The 20,093-nt window shown below is 35.1% G+C and overlaps 2 protein-coding genes across 2 annotated transcripts; both read right to left on the bottom strand.

Annotated features, from left to right (window-relative positions):
* LOC110752919 (tropomyosin) lies at positions 1-4,840 on the bottom strand. The gene is made up of 3 exons (XM_021953686.2): positions 4,532-4,840; positions 3,145-3,301; positions 1-265 (listed from the first exon to the last, which is right to left on the bottom strand). Exons 1-3 carry the CDS (start codon positions 4,703-4,705, stop codon positions 132-134), a joined length of 465 nt encoding a protein of 154 aa, XP_021809378.1. The 5' UTR covers positions 4,706-4,840; the 3' UTR covers positions 1-131.
* Positions 4,841-6,209: 1,369 nt separating this feature from the next.
* CLPP6 (CLP protease proteolytic subunit 6) lies at positions 6,210-11,823 on the bottom strand. Its single transcript, XM_021953682.2, has 9 exons — positions 11,650-11,823; positions 11,470-11,534; positions 11,108-11,177; positions 10,561-10,762; positions 10,371-10,436; positions 9,623-9,763; positions 8,105-8,158; positions 7,112-7,204; positions 6,210-6,651 (listed from the first exon to the last, which is right to left on the bottom strand). Exons 1-9 carry the CDS (start codon positions 11,736-11,738, stop codon positions 6,604-6,606), a joined length of 828 nt encoding a protein of 275 aa, XP_021809374.1. The 5' UTR covers positions 11,739-11,823; the 3' UTR covers positions 6,210-6,603.
* Positions 11,824-20,093: the final 8,270 nt, after the last annotated feature.

The raw sequence follows: 20,093 nt of genomic DNA, 5'->3' as shown, positions 1-20,093 counted from the left end.
TTCTGAATAACAGGAAGATGAAGCACTTTATTATTATGTTTAACAGGGCACAAATTGTATTGTTCCTCTATATAAATTTACAAGGGAAAGAGGAGGACCAACTTGATACTAAATTTCACAAGACAGAGTTTCTACCCTTTTCTCGAATGCGACTCCTTTCCCCCAAGCGTCTGAATTATAGCTTCCAAGAGTTTGATTTCCTTATCACGCTTAGCTATTTCTTCTTGCTTTGCCCGCAACTCTTCCATGTGCAGCTCAAATACCTCTGCAACAAATAATAAAATTATATCATATGACTTTCATCACACATACCACACTTCTGGTTCCAATTGTTAGAAAACCACTAGCCCGAAAAGCTTAAGCTATTAGAGAATGAGCCAACAATGTATATCACAATTACACCCTCTCTCACATGCACGCTCATCCTGCAAGTGGAGAGGCAGACCAATAGGAGAAGAGAGACAAATATATATATATATATATATATAGGTGTAGCCCCAGCGTACACCCTGCAAACCAACAAAGAAGTGTGCAAGTGGAGAGGCAGACCAATAGGAGATGAGAGACAAATATATATAGGTGTAGCCCCAGCGTACACCCTGCAAACCAACAAAGAAGTGGGAAACGAGAGTTGAACTCAGGACCACTTACAAAGAAAGGCTCTAATACCATGTTAGACAACCACTAGCCCAAAAAGCTTAGGCTATCAGAGAATAGGCCAACATTGTTTATCAAGCTTACACCAATGTATTTAAATTTAAAATTATAGATGCAAACCTATCTCTACCAATAATAATCAGATTATCGCAATACCTCCAGAAAACAAGTTTTTCTTTCTATATGCATTCAGCAAAGACAATGCTGATACTGATAACTGGTGGAATGGTGTCCAATTGTTCAGAAATTCCAGTCTTTCAAAATTGATTTCCGTATCATTAATGCTTTAGTTGGGTAACAGTAAAAGCTTCACGCCAAAAGTATTCTTAACTTAACTTCAAAGTCAAACAGTCGTCAGCCAAATGATATGGAACTCAATGAAACAGCTACTATATTCTACAGCACCACCAAAATAATTTTGTTGATACGAAGGACCCCAAAGAAAAAAAAAATCAGCATTATAAAGGAAACGTAAATTCATGAATGTTTTCATTCATGAAGCCATTAACACAACCAAAGGGCAGAAAGAAGACCTAAATTTCTCCATCCTTAAAAATAGAACCCCAAAAGATGTAGTTCAACAAACTAGATGTTTCTTAACATTTCAACAACAAAAAAAGGAAAAACAAAAATTGTGTGCAAAATTGGAACTATTTGGGGAAAATCAAATTGGAGCTTGGAGAAACCTTTATTAGTAAATAATTTGAGCACTCCACTTGAATCAATTTTAGGAAGATGTAAGATACTCAAGCCTTTTTCCCTGATACTGCTCATGAGAAAACAAATATGAAGGGTTATTAACTCTGCTAGAGATATAAAGGGAGACATATCTCACCCAATGTGCTCAAAAGTTTATGATAACATTAAGCCTAAATACATAATGCACAAAAACGTAAAGCTTATATGTACTTTGGAAACAATTTTTTGCCCAATGGGGGTTCCTAATTCTAGTTGAAATTTGTTTACTCATATATTGGAACTGTCCTATCAAATCCAGAGAAGACTTGGATTAGAGAATTAAACAAATATAAAAGGATAAATACACCACCGAACTGGAACTTTGGCCCATATCTCAATATCATCCCTGACTTTCAATTTGGCTCACATTGTCCCCGTGAACTTCAGTTCTTGTACTGAAATGGCCTTTGTGGTGAAGTCTGTTATATTTTTCATGATTTTTCATGAAAAATGTACTTTGCCAAGTACATGAGCACAGTTTCAGAGGTACAGTCGTCACTTTCTTTTTTCTATAGGTAACAAGAATTTTATTGGAGGACAAAAGAAATATAAAAGAAGATGTGTTTGGACGTGTACAGGATGCAAAATTAAAAAGACAATTATAGTGACTTCCTTTAAGTTTGTTCCTTCTTGTATTTCAGTTTCCAATTTGGATTTGGCTTCCTTTTTCAGTTGCAACTTGAGAATTTTAGAGCCTATAAATTGGCTTGTAGAGCATTAATCGCAATACATCGACTTAGAGAGAATTTAAAGTAACTCTTTGAGAGAGTTTAGTGTTTAGGGAGTTGTGAGGTTGTGTATTGGGATTCTCTATTGCAAATAGGGTTGAGATGAATGATTTTTGAGAGTTTGGGAAAGACTATTTCCTAATCTTCTTCTTTTGAAGGTGGATCATTGTCAATGAGTGTAGCCCAATCTGACTGAGAACCATGTATATCCTGTATTTCTATGGTTCTGCTTGCTACTTTTAGCGTTTTCTTTGTGATTGTGTGTGTATGTCACTGTGATCTTTGGGCTAGGGAATTTGGTAGTTGGACCATAACTTCCTAGCAACTGGTATTAGTTAGAGGAAGGTTGTAGGAGTGAGCCAAGGCAAAGGTCTTTCAGAGCCTTAAGGAAACTTGTACATAAATGTATGAGCCGGAAAGATTGGATTAAGCTTGACAAGGAATCCTAGGAGATAATCAACTGACGTTCCCATCTCAAACAAGGTTGGTGGGACTCATATGTCACAAGACTCCAAAAGAGACTATTTTCTGCTGTTGGTTCCATGTTATACAAAAATGTCGGACCCAAACAGCTCCCCTTTTCAATGCTTCAAAAAACCACAAAAGTAGGCTGAAGCATCACCTTCAATTGTTTGGAATACTATTTTCTTATGGGTACAGCTTGGAACTAATTTGGAAGTATCAATCTCCTTTTAAGAGCCTAAGTAACTGCAGATGTGCCACTTATTTATCTCTAGTCCTAATTTAAGGCCATTCAACAAAAATCCTTGCCATTACAAATTTAGTGGCCCATGGTTCTTCAGTTAGTAAGGAGGACATAACAAGCTATGAAGATATTAATCTGTCCAGGTTTCGCTAGATGTGGAAGTCAATATTGGTGTTGGTGATTACTGCTAACACAGAACCATTTACTAAAAAATAGTATCAGACTTCTCATACTCAAGGAACCTACAATTTGTAAGCCTACAAATACTCACAGCCCAAATAAAAGATAAAAGGGAGATATTTGGATTGCACATACTTGAGGTGTTCTCGAGCTCTTTTGTAACTTCCTGTGCATGTAATTCAGCAGCCTTTTCTGCTGCCTCAGCCTGTCGTTTTTCTGAACGAACACGAGCAGCAGCTGTAATGGCAGCATCAAGTTCTCTCTCCAAAGTTTCTACTCTTTGCTCAAGAACCTAGACAGAAAGAAAGCTTTTAAACATAAAACACACGAATTCGTAGAATGAAGTATGGAATCGGTCTCACTTCTATTGGTACATAAGAATGCTATCAATAGACTGCACAGCACTGAAATATAATATTCAATGGTACGCAAGAAAATAAAATGCTATTTCAGCTAGATCGTTTAGCTGAATCTCACAGCCATAGCATCAAGCCTGATTTTAATATGTTGTTGGTAAATGAACATCAAGGCTTCACGACAGGAATTGCTAATAAAACATAAAAGTAGTTCCACATTCATCAAACATTTGTTAAATACACATCTGCAATCAGCTCTTTCCAAAATGGCCACAATACTGAAGAACTCAAAATGCATGCAGGCAAAATTACTTTACAAAATTAGATATTTCTAGAAATAACATCTTTTAGTATTTAACTTTTTGGTGGTAGCCGGAGCCTAAAAGGTCTAAAACAAAAAGAACTAACAAGCATCTCTAAGATGGCTGACCACAATAAGGTTCTCAACCTAAAAAAGAATCAACAGAAGAACGGCGGAGGGAAACAAGGGGAAGACCACATATAAAATAGAACCCAGCTCAGCCAAGCAATCGGCCACCATATTCCTCTCTAACAAACATGACACTACACGCCCAGTCCCTAACCAAGCAGGCTTGACAAGCAAGGATAATGGTTGCTTGCAGGTGGAAATTGTCAACAGGATTGTTAATAAGATCCACAGAAGAGGGTATTTTACTTCATTCGTTACAAAATTCAAATTCATGTGCATGATCCCTCCAAATGTGGGCGATTAAAAGAAAACTTCTTCCTTAGGCCAGAAACTTAGAAAAAACTAGTTCTGGATAACTTGGCTACTCAAAACTAGCATTATCATCTGTTCTATAACAATAGTATACAAAGAGTATAAAGTAAGGTTAACGCCCAGATCTTAAATTCAGGGCTTCACCCTTCTTCAACATAAATTGATCAAGACTATCAAAACGCCAGATGCTTAAACTTAAAATTTATAAAAATAATTTTTTTTTAAAGGGAAAATCATTGTCCAGCCCAGAGTGAGACCCAAAATTATAAGAGAAGAAAAAAAAAATTATACAAGTAAGAAAGTAAATATTCTCAACAAGATTTGCACAACAAAATTCACCTGATTGCATACAAAAATGAAAACCCAGATTGTAAAATTAATTTAAAATATACAGATTTATAAAGAGTTGAATAAAGGAAAAAACCTTGATGGTTCGTGCTTGTTCGGAACAAAGCGAGGCTTTGGCAAAGGTTTCTTCGTCAACAAAGACAGCCTTTTTGAGGAGTAGCTTCTGGAGTGACTCCAAATTAAAAGACATTTCTGTCAGATTGCTTATGGCTCCGTTCCATCTTTCGCTTCCTTTCCCCTTGTCCTCCATTTTCTCTCACTGCCTTTGTTTGAAGATGATCACTATGCTTTTGATTCAGGTTGGTCTTGTGGACAAATTGGAAGAAGCTCATAAGTTGTGTCAAACAAAACTCGCCAACAAGTTGATGGTGCCGTGCATCCTATGGCTGAAAATGAACGAATGAATGACCTGGTAACTAGTTTTCCCCTCAACTTTGGAGCTGGGTTTAGGGGTGAAAGTTGATTGGAAATTCCGATTTCGACTACAATCTGAATATTTTTCACTTTGGCGAGTCTATATCAATTCCTACATCCAAAAGTTATAAATTCCGAAATTCCGAGTACAAAAACAGGAATTGGAATGTATCCAATGATATGTTTACCAATCATGAATTGGAATTCTTATCGGGAATTAAATTCTATATATGAAGAATTCGTACTTTTACTTTACATCAAAGAATTGAAAAGTAAGTAGGGTTCACACAAAATTAGGAATTTGTTGAAATTCAATTTTTGAGTGGAATGTGGTACCATTAAGAATTCATATTTTTTATCCATTATATCCTCGCACAATTTTCAAAATTCCAAATTTGTCATTTGCTTTAACCCAACAACAATGATATGTTAGTAATTAGTACTATTTTTACTCTAATTCCATATGGTTTAATAAACAACTTCAATAGGAATCCGGAATCTAGCTCTTCTCAATCCATATGATTTAGTAAACAACTTCAATAGAAATTCGGAATCTAATTCTCCTAAATTCAATTCCTCCTAATCCAATTACGGATTAGTAAACATGCCATAAGATTCTAAAATTTCCAAATTTTGAAATATATTCGAGTTTTAAAAGTAGGTAATTATATATAATAGCTTTTTGAGCTTTGCCACAAGATTTTTTCAGTTTTGAATCAATTTCAGCCTTTAAAATCATTGGGCATTTTAAAATTTTCAACCAACTATTTTTCAAATCGGAATGAATGTTAAAATACCTACTTTTTTAATTGAATTAGAGTCTCCTCATTATGATCCCATCCATCTGAAAATCAACCATAATAAGGTGGCTATGGCTGTCTAGGTTTGATGGGTTTTTAATTTTTTAAATTTATTTAGAGCTTTTTTGTCAAATATTTTTATTTAGAGTGTTTTTTACAATGTAGTTAAAGGTTTTTTTTTTTTGTTTGGATTAAGGAAATAACTTCTTTTTTTTTGTCTGAACCACGAGGTGGTCCTAGATGGGCCTCAACTATGAATGGCACCTTTAAGCCTTAACCACAACCCAAACTAATCCCCGCTCACACCGGTTCGGCCCGTAAGGGGTAAAATGTTAGCCAAAGTGATGACTCCATACGAGAGCAATAATCGAACCCATGACATCTCTTAAGGAATGAGAGTGCCGAACCACTCACACCAACCACCTTGGTTCAATGAAATAACTTTCATTCAACAATACATTGTGTTAAATGTATTAAAGACCCTCAAAGTTTAGCGAATAAGAATGTTGTTTTTTGTCATAAGATAGTAGTAAATCAGTATAAAAAAAAACCTCAAGTATAAATACATCAGCAAATGTTACAAAAAGTCATTTTCACAAATTAGACAAACCAGTCCTGTCACCGGTTTGTCCAATTTTGGAGGAGCTGGACTATTTTAATATTTTGCCTTCCTATTTGTCCTTTTATGGTAAAACCCCTAAATACATTTCCTCATCTGGCTTTTTTTTTTTCTGGCCATGCTTCTGGAGCCAAACTCCTCTTAAAGAATCCATCATCCAAAATCACTTCTTTTTCTTTTTTCCTTTTAATGGACAGTCACAACTTCATAGAATGGCATTCAAAACTAATGGAATAACAAATTGCCGATCATAATTTGTAAATGCAGCCCACTTTATCAATTTTACAGCAAACATGAAATGGTAAAACTTTGAACTCAATATTCTGTTTCCAACACGCCATCAATAAGCCCAAATTCCATTGCCTGCAATAGAAAGCAACAGAAAGCTCACGGTTAATACACCAAGCTGAGTAGATATGTAGTGGAGTATTAGATGCTAGAAAAGTAGAGTTTAATTTGGTTAAAAGCTGTTTATGATAATTCTGTAATTGCTCTTTGTCATAATAGATTATATTATGCGCCGAGTACACTGAGCATGAAATTTTCTTACACAACCTTTTATAAACATACCGATTTAATTGACCACTGAAATTTCAGCATGGAAAACAACTTACAAAAACATTAGATAAGTTACCAGACTTTCCTTCTGTTTTCTCTCTTCTCTGATATAATTTCTTGTTCCCCCTTTTCCTTCCCTTCCAATTCGAATGAAGCTCGGAAAAGTTGGGAGAGGGGAACCAAACATTTCTCCTCATATTTAACAATTTATGTCATTACCAATTTACAAAACTCTTTAATTAAAGACATGAGATAGCAATATTACCTCAGAAACGGATAAGAAACGATCCCTCTCAGTGTACTGTTGCACTTTCTCTAGAGATTGGCCAGTAAAAGCAACGTACATATTGTCGACTTTCTGCATCAAATACATCTAAAAGGCTTAATATGAAGCAGACAACTCTGCACTCAAATTTGACTAAATAAAGCACAGAGAAATAGCTGCTATGGAAACTGAGGACATGTTGAGTACAGTATTGAAAAGCAATAATCACGGATGCATAGCCTTTCAAGCATTAAAAGGGGATGTCCAGTGCATGAGGCTCACACCAATGCACGGTCTGACTGCGTACATAATTTTTCGAAAGCCCCAAGAATGATTTTGAGCTTCCAACCTATTTCTTTCCTATGTGACTTTTTGGACCAGTAAGCATAGGAAAAATAGCTTAGCAAGAATAGAGACACCCCTTCATCGTAGGTGCTTCTGCTGACAATATATCCATGCTTCTTCAAAATGGTGATCATGGCATTATTATCGAAAATTATTTGAATAAATATCGACCACCAAATGCCCTGGATAACCAAAGGTTTGTCTGTCACTAAATGAAGACAAACTAATGGCACACTGAATTTGTTTCTAACAACCCAGCATTGAACAGGGATGAACCTAATTTTCATTTTCCCTAATAGCCCTGTGAGGCAACAGTTCTCAGCATCCACATCCAAATTGTAAAATTCTAAAAGATTCCAATTTTTTCAAATACTAACCAAAAAGAGATGCCCTGAATAACCAAGGTTTGTAACAGGGCTGAACCTAAATTTCAATTACCCTAATAGCCCTGTAAGGCAGCAGTTCTCAACACTCAAATTCAACTTGAAGAAGTCTACAACATTTCAATTTTGAATCAATTAGTAAAAGTTCATGCAGAACTGGTTCATTCTGCTTCAGCTTGATTGAAGTCAATTAGGCTGAAAAATAAATATATAAGAGTTAAGAAATTGTCTGAAGAATGAAACTAAGAAGGCAGAAAACACTGACATGGCGAGTTTGAACTGCTTCATTCACTTGGCGCCTCACATCTTCTACATGACCCTACAATCAGCAAATGCAAAATCAAATTATGGATTTTAAACAAAACAGATTGTGTAATATATAAGAAATCCTTTTTTATTTTAGGCACAAAGAATTCATGAATTTGAAACAAATCGATAACATAAGGTCTCAGACAACCATTTCAATTTGTTGACTGTACATGCCAAACTCAACTACAAATATGTGAAGCTAATGTATTACTATACCATTTCATGCAATTATGGTTACAGGATAAAAGGGGACAACAAACAAAAATTGGTATTTTAAATAATACATTTATATCTTCTTCCCACTTGTAAATAATACATTTATATTTTAATACAAAAATTGGTAATAGATTAAGAGATCTTCTCACTCATAACTCTCCTTTTTTTTTTTTGGTGTTAAAAAAAACACTCCAGGGGAGAGGGTGGTATCCACCAAGGAGCTGTGAAAGGGTGCCCCCCCACGTGAGCCAGACGAAAGGGCCAGGTCAAGCTGGATCCCCGGGCCACCCTCATGATGTCACGCACGTACACGCTTTCATCTCCAGGGAATTGGCCTGCCCACCCCAACCTGTTGGTGGGAATCGAACTCAAAACCTCTTGGTGAGCAGCTCGACCCCAATTCCACCCCAACGTTTGATGGTTGGTGCTCATAACCCTCCTTGAGTATGAAATAATAGTACTTAACCACTCTTGGTAGAACCAATAAAGAGACTAGAGAATCTGGCATTTCTGTCATCATGCAAGGCATACTGAAGCTACCAATAAAGTGATTTATATCCTCTCAAGCATATGCAAGGCTTCAAAAGAACATTTAGGAATTAGGCATTAGTACAAGAATTAATAAATATTGTGCTTTGAGCTGTTCTTTAATAGTATTAATCAGAATAAAGAACATAAGAAAAAAAATGGAAACTATCTTATAATATGAAATTTTTTCCCACTACTTCTATTGTGAAACAAAATTACAATCATTTTGTTTCTGGTAGCATAAAACAAAAAATAATTATACTGAACTTTCAGATCTTCGCACCTTGCTAAATTAGTGGAATCATATGTGAACAATATAACTAAGTTATTTCCATGTCAAGCATGCATGAAAATCGGTTAGAAAAGCCCTCTAATTGCTCGTTGAGATTTGAGATTTTATATATGCACACCAAATTTTTATTATGTATAATCCTAATTATACTACGAACTAATCTTAATATGGTACAAAAACTGATAACAGCATAAAAGAGGAAGGGATTTAGTGTTACCTACGACAACAGAACATCAAACACCAATTCACATTTACTTCTTGTAATGTAGCCAATATAAACCATTTACTTTAATTTGGAAATTTTTGCATTATACAGAAACATTTGTCACAACCACTATAAATCCATCCAAGTTCGAGAAGAAAAAGATAATGGTTAATTCGAAGCTTCCTATCCTCTTATACTAAATTGGGTAAGATATACCAAGAGGGGATTCATACCCCACATCCACTCTGTGGTTGGTGTATCATGATTCGCGCATTTGGCATCGCATAGCGCATTCCCTTTTCTCCACCAGCAAGAAGAAGTGCTCCTTGGCTTGCCGCTACTCCAAAACACACTGTTCCCACCTTAGGTTTGATCTGATAAAGTATGGAACCATTTAGTCCAAACAGAAAATAATTTTTAAAATACAAAATCATTTCTTCATTGGTGCAGTCAGGTTGTGTTTATAATCTTCTGTATGGTTTAGAAAACCTAGCAGATACCCTTTAAGCTGTGAACTATTGGACTGAACTACCTCTATATTTCACTGGTTGCTTCATTTACCAGTGAGAATATAATGGTGGTTCAATCTATTCCCAGATTAAAAGGTCTACATTAGCTAGGTTTTCTAAACACTACAGAAGAATATAACCATAGCTTGAGCTTGGAAGGTGTCGAGGATGAAAAGCTAGAAGAGAGTCATGGGGCTTGCATAAGACCGTTGGGTGAGTCTTGTATAGTGCTTATTCTCATAGTGGATTTACTTGTGCACTAGGTCTTGTGGTTTTTCCCTTTTGGGGTCTCCATGTAAAATCTTGGTTTTGAAAGATTGGTGATTTATTCACCAAACCACAATATCACAGTTCGACAATTTCATAATGTCAACAAAAAAGAATATTTAAAAATGGAATAAAGAGGAGAGCAAGGAAATGTGAGCAAAACTAGAAAAGAAAAACGGATGAGAAAGAAACTTCATGACATTACCCAAGACATGCAGTCATAAATTGCCAACACAGAGTATGTACTCCCACCAGGGCAGTTCAAATACACCTGACATGTTACAGGACAAAGTCACAATCTGTAAAAGAAACGGACTTCGACATATTAACTTAGCCAAGGCAAATCAATTGCAAGAGGGGCGAGGGTAGAGAGCAACATAAAAGTATAAGCACACCAGAATATCCGCATTCTCATCAACAGTAGCCAAAGTAACAAGTTGGGATATGACTCGTTGAGCCACCAATGAGTTGACTGGCTGCCCAATGAAGATTATGCGATTCCTGAACAATACAGATGAGAGGTCCAAAGGTCCGCCAGGGGTCATCACAGATGGAAGTATGGGTGGATTCCCTTTTCTGGCTTCTATTGCACCATAACTAAAAATACAAATCAAAAGATTCACAAATTTATAACCCAACAGAATAATGGACATCATAGAACATATTAGCCATAAATACAATTAAAGATTCTTGACCTAAGTAATAGAACATACACTAATTTTCTGATTGTATTTTTAATGAGTTTTAAAATTATCATTGCCCAGCTAAAATGCTTTACTCTCTATCCAGTTTTCATCAATCATTCATCAGTGAACCAATATGTGCATTTGTTTTCAAGAGTTTTACATAATTTCCGACCTACTCAAAAGAATTGAAAAGAAACTTGAAAAAACAATGAAAAGTAGATGAAACCCATTAAGCAAAAGGGCACGAGCTATACACCTTGTGCTAGTGTCACCAAAATCCTTCACGTCAAGCTTTAGAGGTGACCCACAAGTTCTACTAGATAATCCTGAACACAGCAATACGTTTACAATTAATTACTCTGCAAAAATTGTAGTGGGCAAAAATAATTTATTAACTCTGAATTATTAGCACAGATATATAGCCATAGATATGTAATTACATACGCACAAGCACACACACATATTTGTGAACTGAAATTAAACTGGTTCAGGAGAAATAAGCAGAGAAGGACAGCTGGGTATACATGAAATTGTAATTTGGGAAGAGAAATTTAGTAGTTCTAAGAATATCTAATTAAAGATTAATTAGTAAAATGGGAAAGAAAAAAAAAGGGTTACCAGTTGTTAACGAATCTCCGTACGGACTCTGCAAGGCAGAGACTGTGGACTTCGACGATGGGTTTCTGCATAACACCAGAAAAATTAATGAACAAATAATAAGCAATTATGTGTGTGTATATATATATATACCCGAAATTTAAAAATTGGTTGTATGAGTTTGTGTTGTGTGGTTTGTACCTGAGAGAAAACAAATGAAGAGAAGAGGTTCTGTGGCAAGAAGCGAATGAGAAGCTCAGTGGCGCTGAGAAAGCTGATGCTACCACCATTTCTCGTAGCTAGCGAGAGAGAGAGAGAGAGAGAGAGAGAGAGAGAGAGAGGGCTTAGGAGAGTGGGAGCGAGCGAGAGTTGGGAACAAAAATCCTCTCTTGCGGGCTCTTATTTGCGTGCAATAAATGCGGAAAGAAAATTAAACCGTTAGATCTATATGGATGGTTGAGATTAAAACTTGGGTTAAAAAGGTTACATGTGGAATCGGGTAAAAGAAAACACAAATGGTGATTTTATTTGAACCCACAATTTGCTCTTTTGAACCAACACTAATTTTAAATATAAATAACCTATTTTATCTTTGTACATAATTATTGTTAATGACAAAATATTTAAAACAAAAATTAAATTGCTCACTACTCCCTACATATGTTCTTACCCACTAGCGTACCCAGAAAGGTGTAATTTTCAAAGGCTAAAAGCTCAACAAACAAAAAAATATTGATAACTAAATATCCTTATAGTTTAAACAATACTAATGCTATTCATAATTAATTGAAAAAAATAACATTACAATTAATACAATTGTTGCCGATTGGGATTGATATCAAGAAAACGTTGATTACTTTCCCCTATAAGTGTTTCGGGCATGTCATTTTGGCTTTTAGGCTAACAAGGACCCCTTTGTAGATAGGCTTTTTGAATTTGTTTTCAAAAATTTGGATTATAATAAGTCATTGAAGGTCTAAGTCGATGGTCTGCAGGAAGATTAGCCAATATTTGAAGGAGGATTTGAACTAGCCAGATTATTTGAAAGAGGGTTGGAACTAGCCATATTATTTGAAGGAGGATTTGACCTACCCGAATTATTTGAAGGAAGATTTAAACTTTTTCTATACCGTTCCATAACTAAATAATTAAAACAAAATAAGGGTTTTTATTCTATAACTATGACTTATTGACTATAGTTTATCAATTAAATAAACAAATCAATATCAAATTATCAATTAAATAAATAAATAAAATTAATTATACCTCGAATTGTGTGTCGCACAATCTCTTCCTCCTTGAGTTTGCTACTCATCTTCCTAATACAAAGAGAGCTAAATAAGAAAAAAAAATATTTAAAAAAAATGATAAACAAAATTGGCATTTAAGAAGAAAAAAATATGCATCCGACTTACTTTGGACACATTAAATAAGGAATTATGGAGGCCCTATTAAAAGCCCAAGAAATGGCATCAGGTTTCCTTTTTTTTTCATTTTTTTTTCTTTACAACTTGGTCCAAAACAACGTCGTTTTGGCCAGGATTAAAAAAAAAAGCGCGTGTTTTAAAAGCCTAGTCCAAAATGGCGTCGTTTTGGCCAGGCTTTTAAAAAGAAGCGAGATGCGTGCAATGCACAAAAGCGCCCAAAAACACAAAGTTCTCTTAGGCATTTCGACAAACACCTACAATGCAACTCCAAGGTTGAGTAGAGGTGCAATATGCAGCACATCTTATGGCTTTTCCAACAAGGGGAGGTGCAGCTGCACCTCCTTGCGCCTTAATAGGTCCGCCACTGGTTCCTGCAACCCTAGTCAGAGTTATTTATCAAGTCATTATGTTCCTACAACCCTAACAAGGTTTATTCGTTTATATTAGTGAAAACATACCCAGTATTTATTCATGAAGGGTTAGACTAAAGTTAGGGAGACTTCGAATGAGGTATGAGTTAATTTGTTTTGGCTTTTTTTTGGGTGTTGAGTTGCATGGTGGTCGCTACTTACGTTCGGCAGACTAGTACCTAACGCGATAGGAAAATTCAGTGGCCTTCCATTGAAAAATTGTACCTATTTCGATTGTATGGGACTGAAAACTTAGGATACGGTGGAGTTCCACCGTAAAATGGGAATGGGTTCGGTATCATATGACTGAACTGTACCTATTATTCAGTGGTGAAACACCAAAGTATATTTGGTTTTTCAATAACTTGTTGTCGACCTTAAATTTAATGTAAGCTATTTTGACTTTACTCTTATTGTCGACCCTTACTCCTATTGAATGAACAAAAACAAGGTAACGATGCTACTAAAGGAAGCAATGTTGGAACATAATGTGTAATGGACTATAGTGATCAATTCACAACTTACGAGGTAATCATTTTGAGTATCTTCTTTTTGTTTGAAATCCTTTTTAGCATCGTTAACATGGCAGAAATGTTTCAAATTTTAACTTAAAATAACATTATTGTTATGTGTATATATTCAAAAGTAGAGATGCATTAATTAGATGAGCTTGTGCACAAGGAAAGATGAATAATATCGTAATTACAATTAGGTCTTATTTGACATTGTCAACAAACAAAGAGCAACCTAAGAGATATAACAAATATACTCTCACCAAAGACATGTTGCGATCTTTTGAATCTATGTCTGAACATCGGAGAATCGTGTCTGTAACCATGGCAAACTTACATAATCATCATTGTATTTGTGCAATTGTTTAGTAGCCTCTTTATCAGTCACTCCTATGTAATTAACTAGCAACTCATAATTTGTGTCTTTATCATCTTCAAGTAGAGAGATCGCTACACCAGACACAGGAATACCTAAAACATATGACAAATCATCCAATGTGATGGTCTTCTCACGAAAAGGCAAGTGAAAGGAGTTCATTTCAGGATGTCACCTCTCAACGAAGGCAGATACAACAATCTTATAGACATTTTGATAGAAACACATAACAAGTTGCTTTAAGCCAGATCTTTGAATGTACCATTTGAATATGACATTATTAGGTTTAGCCAACCAATTTCACTCACAAAGGGTATATGTCTTCGACATACACTTAAGGGGCTCACGTTCCTGTAGTCAAATCCAAAAAAAAAAAAAAGTTAATTAGCATGAACCATACATATATTGTGTCTTCTTATGTTACAGTAAAACGACTTACCTAGTTATTCCAAATTGTAGCTGCTATGTGAGTTTTGAAACTCGTAAGTAAATAAGGATCAATGGGACCTACTCGAGATGGCTTAGTAGGCTCGACATCTGCCTCAACATTAGTATCATGAGTAGTATCCTCGGAATGGTCTGGGGGACCATGTTGGGCTGGTCCTTTGAGGGGCTAACCTCATCTCTCTATGTCTCCTCGCTGAGATTGTGAGACCATGTATATCAAGTCGAGATGATGTAGCCTCAGTAGTACTTCTACGAGTCCTCTTCATATCTTAAAAACAATATTAAATACAAAGTCAGTAACGAATTGGGTAGACTACTACTGAAAAATTAAAACTTATTAGGTAGACTACTATTGAAAAACAGAAACGAATTCGGTAAACTACCATTTAAAAACTTAAACTAATTCAGTGGAAACCCACAGAAAGTTATGGCTATTTTCATAAGACCATGTTCGAACTTATACAACCACTAGAATCCTACCAAACTAAGGAGGGTGTATTCACTTGAGATTTTAATAAATTGTAATTACATTATTTTAATGTGATGGATTTTAACAGGATTTTAATTCACTTAAGACTTTTTTGTATTCCCCAAAAGAATTAAAAGATTTGCTATATGATTTCATATGAAGCAAAATTATGTAACATGGATTCCATAAGAATGAAACACCAGCTAGCCTGCTACGAAACACAAGCATTAGTAAAATGTACAAACCAGTATAAATACAATGCTAAAAAATGACCCAAATTAGTATGGAGTCTGCCTCCAATGTTTATATAGGATAGGTTGTTTGACTTTCTTTTGTGCAATTATATTTTGTTTTACTCTACAATTGCACATAGTTATCCTATATCCCGAATATAATACTGGTTTTGTTTGTTTAGATATAAAGGATAGAAAATAAACGAAAAAAACCTAATTATAGATATTGGAGATGGGATCAACTAACTCATCCTGCAATGCACCTCTTATGTAGATATTTCAAGATAACCCATCAACATCATCCATAATTTCTTTGCTTGCCCTTGTAAATTCATACTCTTTTTTTTAAAGGTTTTTTTCTTAGTGCAGACTTTGTTTTCTTTAGTGGTTTTATTTATGGGTTTCTATGAAGTCTAGACAACCGTCATCATCCTCAATCAATCCCCTAATGCTAAGTTCCACCTCCAGCTCATCATCATTTCAAACATGCATCCTGCTCGTCTCTCTTCTTTTTCTTCTGCCATATCTTGAACAAGAACACACATAAGCATAATAAACATCTGTCACATCCAACAATCAATCTCCTTTTGAAGAAGAAGAGGGGTGATGTCATCTTCTCCCAAAAGAGAAACTGAACAAATGTTAGAATCATGCATATGATGGTGGGATTTTTATGGGGTTCAGTATTTATATCACCCACTCAAAAGTCCCACACAATATACCATTTAATGAAATACCTCAAAATCGGTAAGCTTTTGAATACCGTTGTACTTTTTCTAATCTTTTAAAAATCCTAATGGAATACCACCGGACTTGTATTGATTACTTATAAATTCTAATTGAATACCACCCGACTTTTAGTGATTACTTAAAAATCATAATTGAATACCGATGGACTTTTAAACTTCAAAACAATCAATTAAAATTCCAATTGGATACACCCCTAAAACCACACCACAGTACAAAAGATAAAAATGGAGACATTAAGTTAATCGAATCTGGGAAGTGCAGGGGGGTGTATTCAATTGTGATTTTAAGTACATCTCCAACCGATATGTCAAATTGCCACATGGACATGAAATGACAAAAATTGAAGGTTAAAATTGCTCCAACTGAATATTCAAATCCTACATGAATTTGAAGGCTGTAAGGGATATGTCAAAAATAACATAAAAAAAATCTTGATGTCAAATATTATTTTAATATTTTTTTAGTCATGGATCCCACTATCATTTACTCTCTTTTAAAACATTGTGCATCATATGAGCCCCATTTGTGTCAAAATAATAATAAAATAATATAATATTTTGCATTTCTGGTGGAGTCAATTTTTTTTCGAAGTGTCAAATTGCCAAATAAGACATCAAATTCAAATTTAATATTTTGCATGCTCTTAGTCTCATATATGGATGTTGGGTTTTATTTTGATCTCAAGAAGAAAACAACCTTTTCTTCCCTAATAAAAGTTTTGAGAAAAAATGACATCGTTTGTCTTATGCTTTTAAATGTTTTGCACCCCCTAAATGGTGTGTTTGATTTCATACCACATATACACAACAATGTTCCATCTTGTTTACTTTTTTGGGAAATGAGTAATGCTATTTGGACACACAACATTGACACACTTAGTGACACCCGCTGATGTGTCAATGTATCATTTGATCTTCTTTTCTCCTCGTTTTCTGTTCAGGGAATGATACATTGACACATCAGCGGGTGTCAACTAAGTGTGTCAATGTTGTGTGTCCAAATAGCATTACTCTTTGGGAAATAGCTCAAAATGCTACCCATTTTATAATTTTTTTTAAAAATACCACCCCTTCCTTAAAATTTTAAAACTACCACATATAAATACATTTTTATTGTCGACTGATTGCACCCATATCTTTTTTTTTCAGAAATTGTGCTCTCTCTCAACTCTTTTGGCTCCATCTCTCTCTATCACTCAGCTCTCTTGCGTAGCTGTCTCTCTCGTGTAACTCTCTCTCTTTGTGCAACGCAATGGTCTTCCTCCCTCAGCAGTGTCTGTTCATCTAAGATTAACTTCACGGTTCACATTCACAAGGTACTGTTCATCGTCCTTTTCTTAGAAATTTGGGGTTTTTGTGAATTTGATTTAGGGTGTATGGATTTGTATGAAATTGGTTTAGGGGTTTCTTCGAAATTGGTTTAGGGTTTTAGGGTTTAGGGGTTGCTCTGAAATTGGTTTAGGGTTTGTGGGTTTTTATGAAATTGGTTTAGGGGTTTCTTCGAAATTGGTTTAGGGTTTAGGGTTTCCTTGGTACACCACATCTTTTTTACCCTTTAATTTTGCTGAGCGTTGGTTTTTAGATGCTTGTATTAACTACAAACTTGCATTCTCTTTCGTTAAGTGGAATGAATTTGAGACGTGTGCTATATTTTAACCCAATCAATGATATTCTCAGCCTATATAACTATATAATAATATCTATTATATTATAGCATGGGTTCGTCCGAGTTTTTAACGGTGTTTATCATGTTTGCATCTCATGCCTTAACTCCCTCAGTTCTCTCGAGCAGCTGTCAAATTGTTTGAAAATAATTGTCCACTTATAATTTGTTGAAGACTCACTTTGTTATATGTTCATTTTACAATACAGACTTATGTTTTATGCATACATAATAAATTATTTTGATTAATTATATTACACTAGGTTGATTCTCATTTGTTTGTTTGTGGAGACATTCTTTTGGTTTTTCTTGAACTTTATCCCCCATATACGTTAAACGAGGTTTCTTTCCACTAAATATAAACCTCAATGAACCTCTTTTCTATTTGGATCCGATATAAGTTTTTTTTTCTTTCTTAGAAATAAAAAAACTCTTGATTTTCAGGGCTACAGACATTCAAGGCATCTAATGAATAATCCTTAAATCTCAGTGTTAGTGCTGTTGTAGGAAAAACTTCTTATCTTTTCAAAATTGCATCTTGTGCTGTCTGTAACACCTCAACCTAGGAATGCATGTTAATTGCTTCACTCATACATACTGTGTGCAGCATGGGAACTATTTTTTTTCCTTTTTCAGAAAAGATTATTAAAAACTATGCACAATACGCTCATGAGAAAGCCACAACCAAATTACAATAAGAAAGAGCTGGACCAAACACTCTAATCCAATAGGACGCAGCTTATGAAGTTACCTGATTTGGAATTTTGTTATTGTAGTCTTCTCAAAATTTAAATTTTGACAGAAATATTGCTTCTTTTTACTTCATCTCATGTGTTTTGCTGCTTATTTTTTCTTTTTTCTTGTTTCCCTATCCATCAATGATTATTGCACCTTCCTAAGTTCATTCTTTCAAATTTCTTCAAGATTAAGTACAGTATAAGCATTGTTGCTGACAAGGGTTTGAAGAAAACTCTTTATACTTCTGTGCGTTTGAAGAAGGGAGAAGTTCTTTATTTACAAACACATTCAGGCAAGTATAATGCTAACTATATATTGTATTGTGTATCTGGGATTTGAACATGATCTGTTTTAAGGACTAATATTTGATTATCACATATTTTTCTTCATTTATTTTGGCTATTGAATGTTACGTAACATAGGAGATGAGTTACTTGTAAATGAGGGAACATTGACATTTTCCTTCCTATTTCTAGTTTGTTTAGCTAAACAATATAACCGAGGAGAGTTTGCTTGCTTATAAAATACGGACTTCTGTCTTTATTCTTTGTCTTTCGCTCTTTGTACGTTTCTTCTTATTTTTCCTGATCTTGTTTGGTTTCATGATCATATGTTCCTTTGGGATTTGGCAATATGTATCTGTGATATGGTTCTCTCTTTTGTTAATATTTGTGATATGGTTCCATCTTTTGTCTATATTGTACGTTTGTCACTGATATGTCTCCTGCCTATTGCCTTCATATGCCTGTGTATTGCGTGTTTATTGCTTGTTATTGTGTAGATTTCAACAGCTTTAAATTATTTGTATAATATTGGCGTGCAGGGAAATATGGTTTCTCCAATTAAGTTGATGATTGCTGAGGAAGAAAAGTTCTAGGGAAATGCGTTGTCCCTTTCCCATACAAAGACCGCAATCAGTACCATAAAGGAGAAATTCAGTCCGCAACAGCTACGAAGGTTTGAAGAGAGTTGTTTTGGTCATCTCTTACTGATTGAGGACCTTAAGTGGACTTCACCAATTGTCCACGGCTTGTTGTTGAGGAAGGCTGATTCGAAGATAGTTTCCCAAGTGAACGGGATAAAATTCATCGTTGGCAATAAGGTGATCCAATTCACGGCGCAACAATTTTGCATCGTCACAGGGCTAAGGTTTGGAAACCTTCCTTTCATTCCGATTGCAACTAATTAGAATTGCTCATTGAAAAGGAAGTACTTTTGCAACGATAAAACTGTCAGCCTTTTGGAACTAGAAAAAGCCTTCCTCGACTGCTCTAATGAGGATGATGTATTCAAGCTTGGATTTGTATACTTTGCTATTTTTGTGTTGTTGAGTACCTCCAGATGAAGTACTAAAACTTTCAAATATAGCTAAAAACTCACTTAAATTATCTCAAATACCCTCAACACCAAAAACCAAATAAACAAAGGAATTCCGACCAACAGCAGTTAGAAAACCTAGAGAGCGAGAGAAAAAAAGAGAGAGAACTCAGCCGTCACCCCCTTGGGCTTCGTGGCTTCCCTACTTCATCCCCTCATCCCCCTCCCTTCTCCTCTACCTCCTCATTCTATTTTTCTTCTTCCGCCTGTTGATGATACTTTAATGTATGTGTTTGGTTGTTTA

Source organism: Prunus avium, chromosome 8 (assembly GCF_965620075.1).
Source record: "Prunus avium chromosome 8, drPruAviu1.hap1.1, whole genome shotgun sequence".
Taxonomy (NCBI): Eukaryota; Viridiplantae; Streptophyta; class Magnoliopsida; order Rosales; family Rosaceae; genus Prunus; species Prunus avium.
This window is presented reverse-complemented; position numbering and strand designations above follow the sequence as displayed.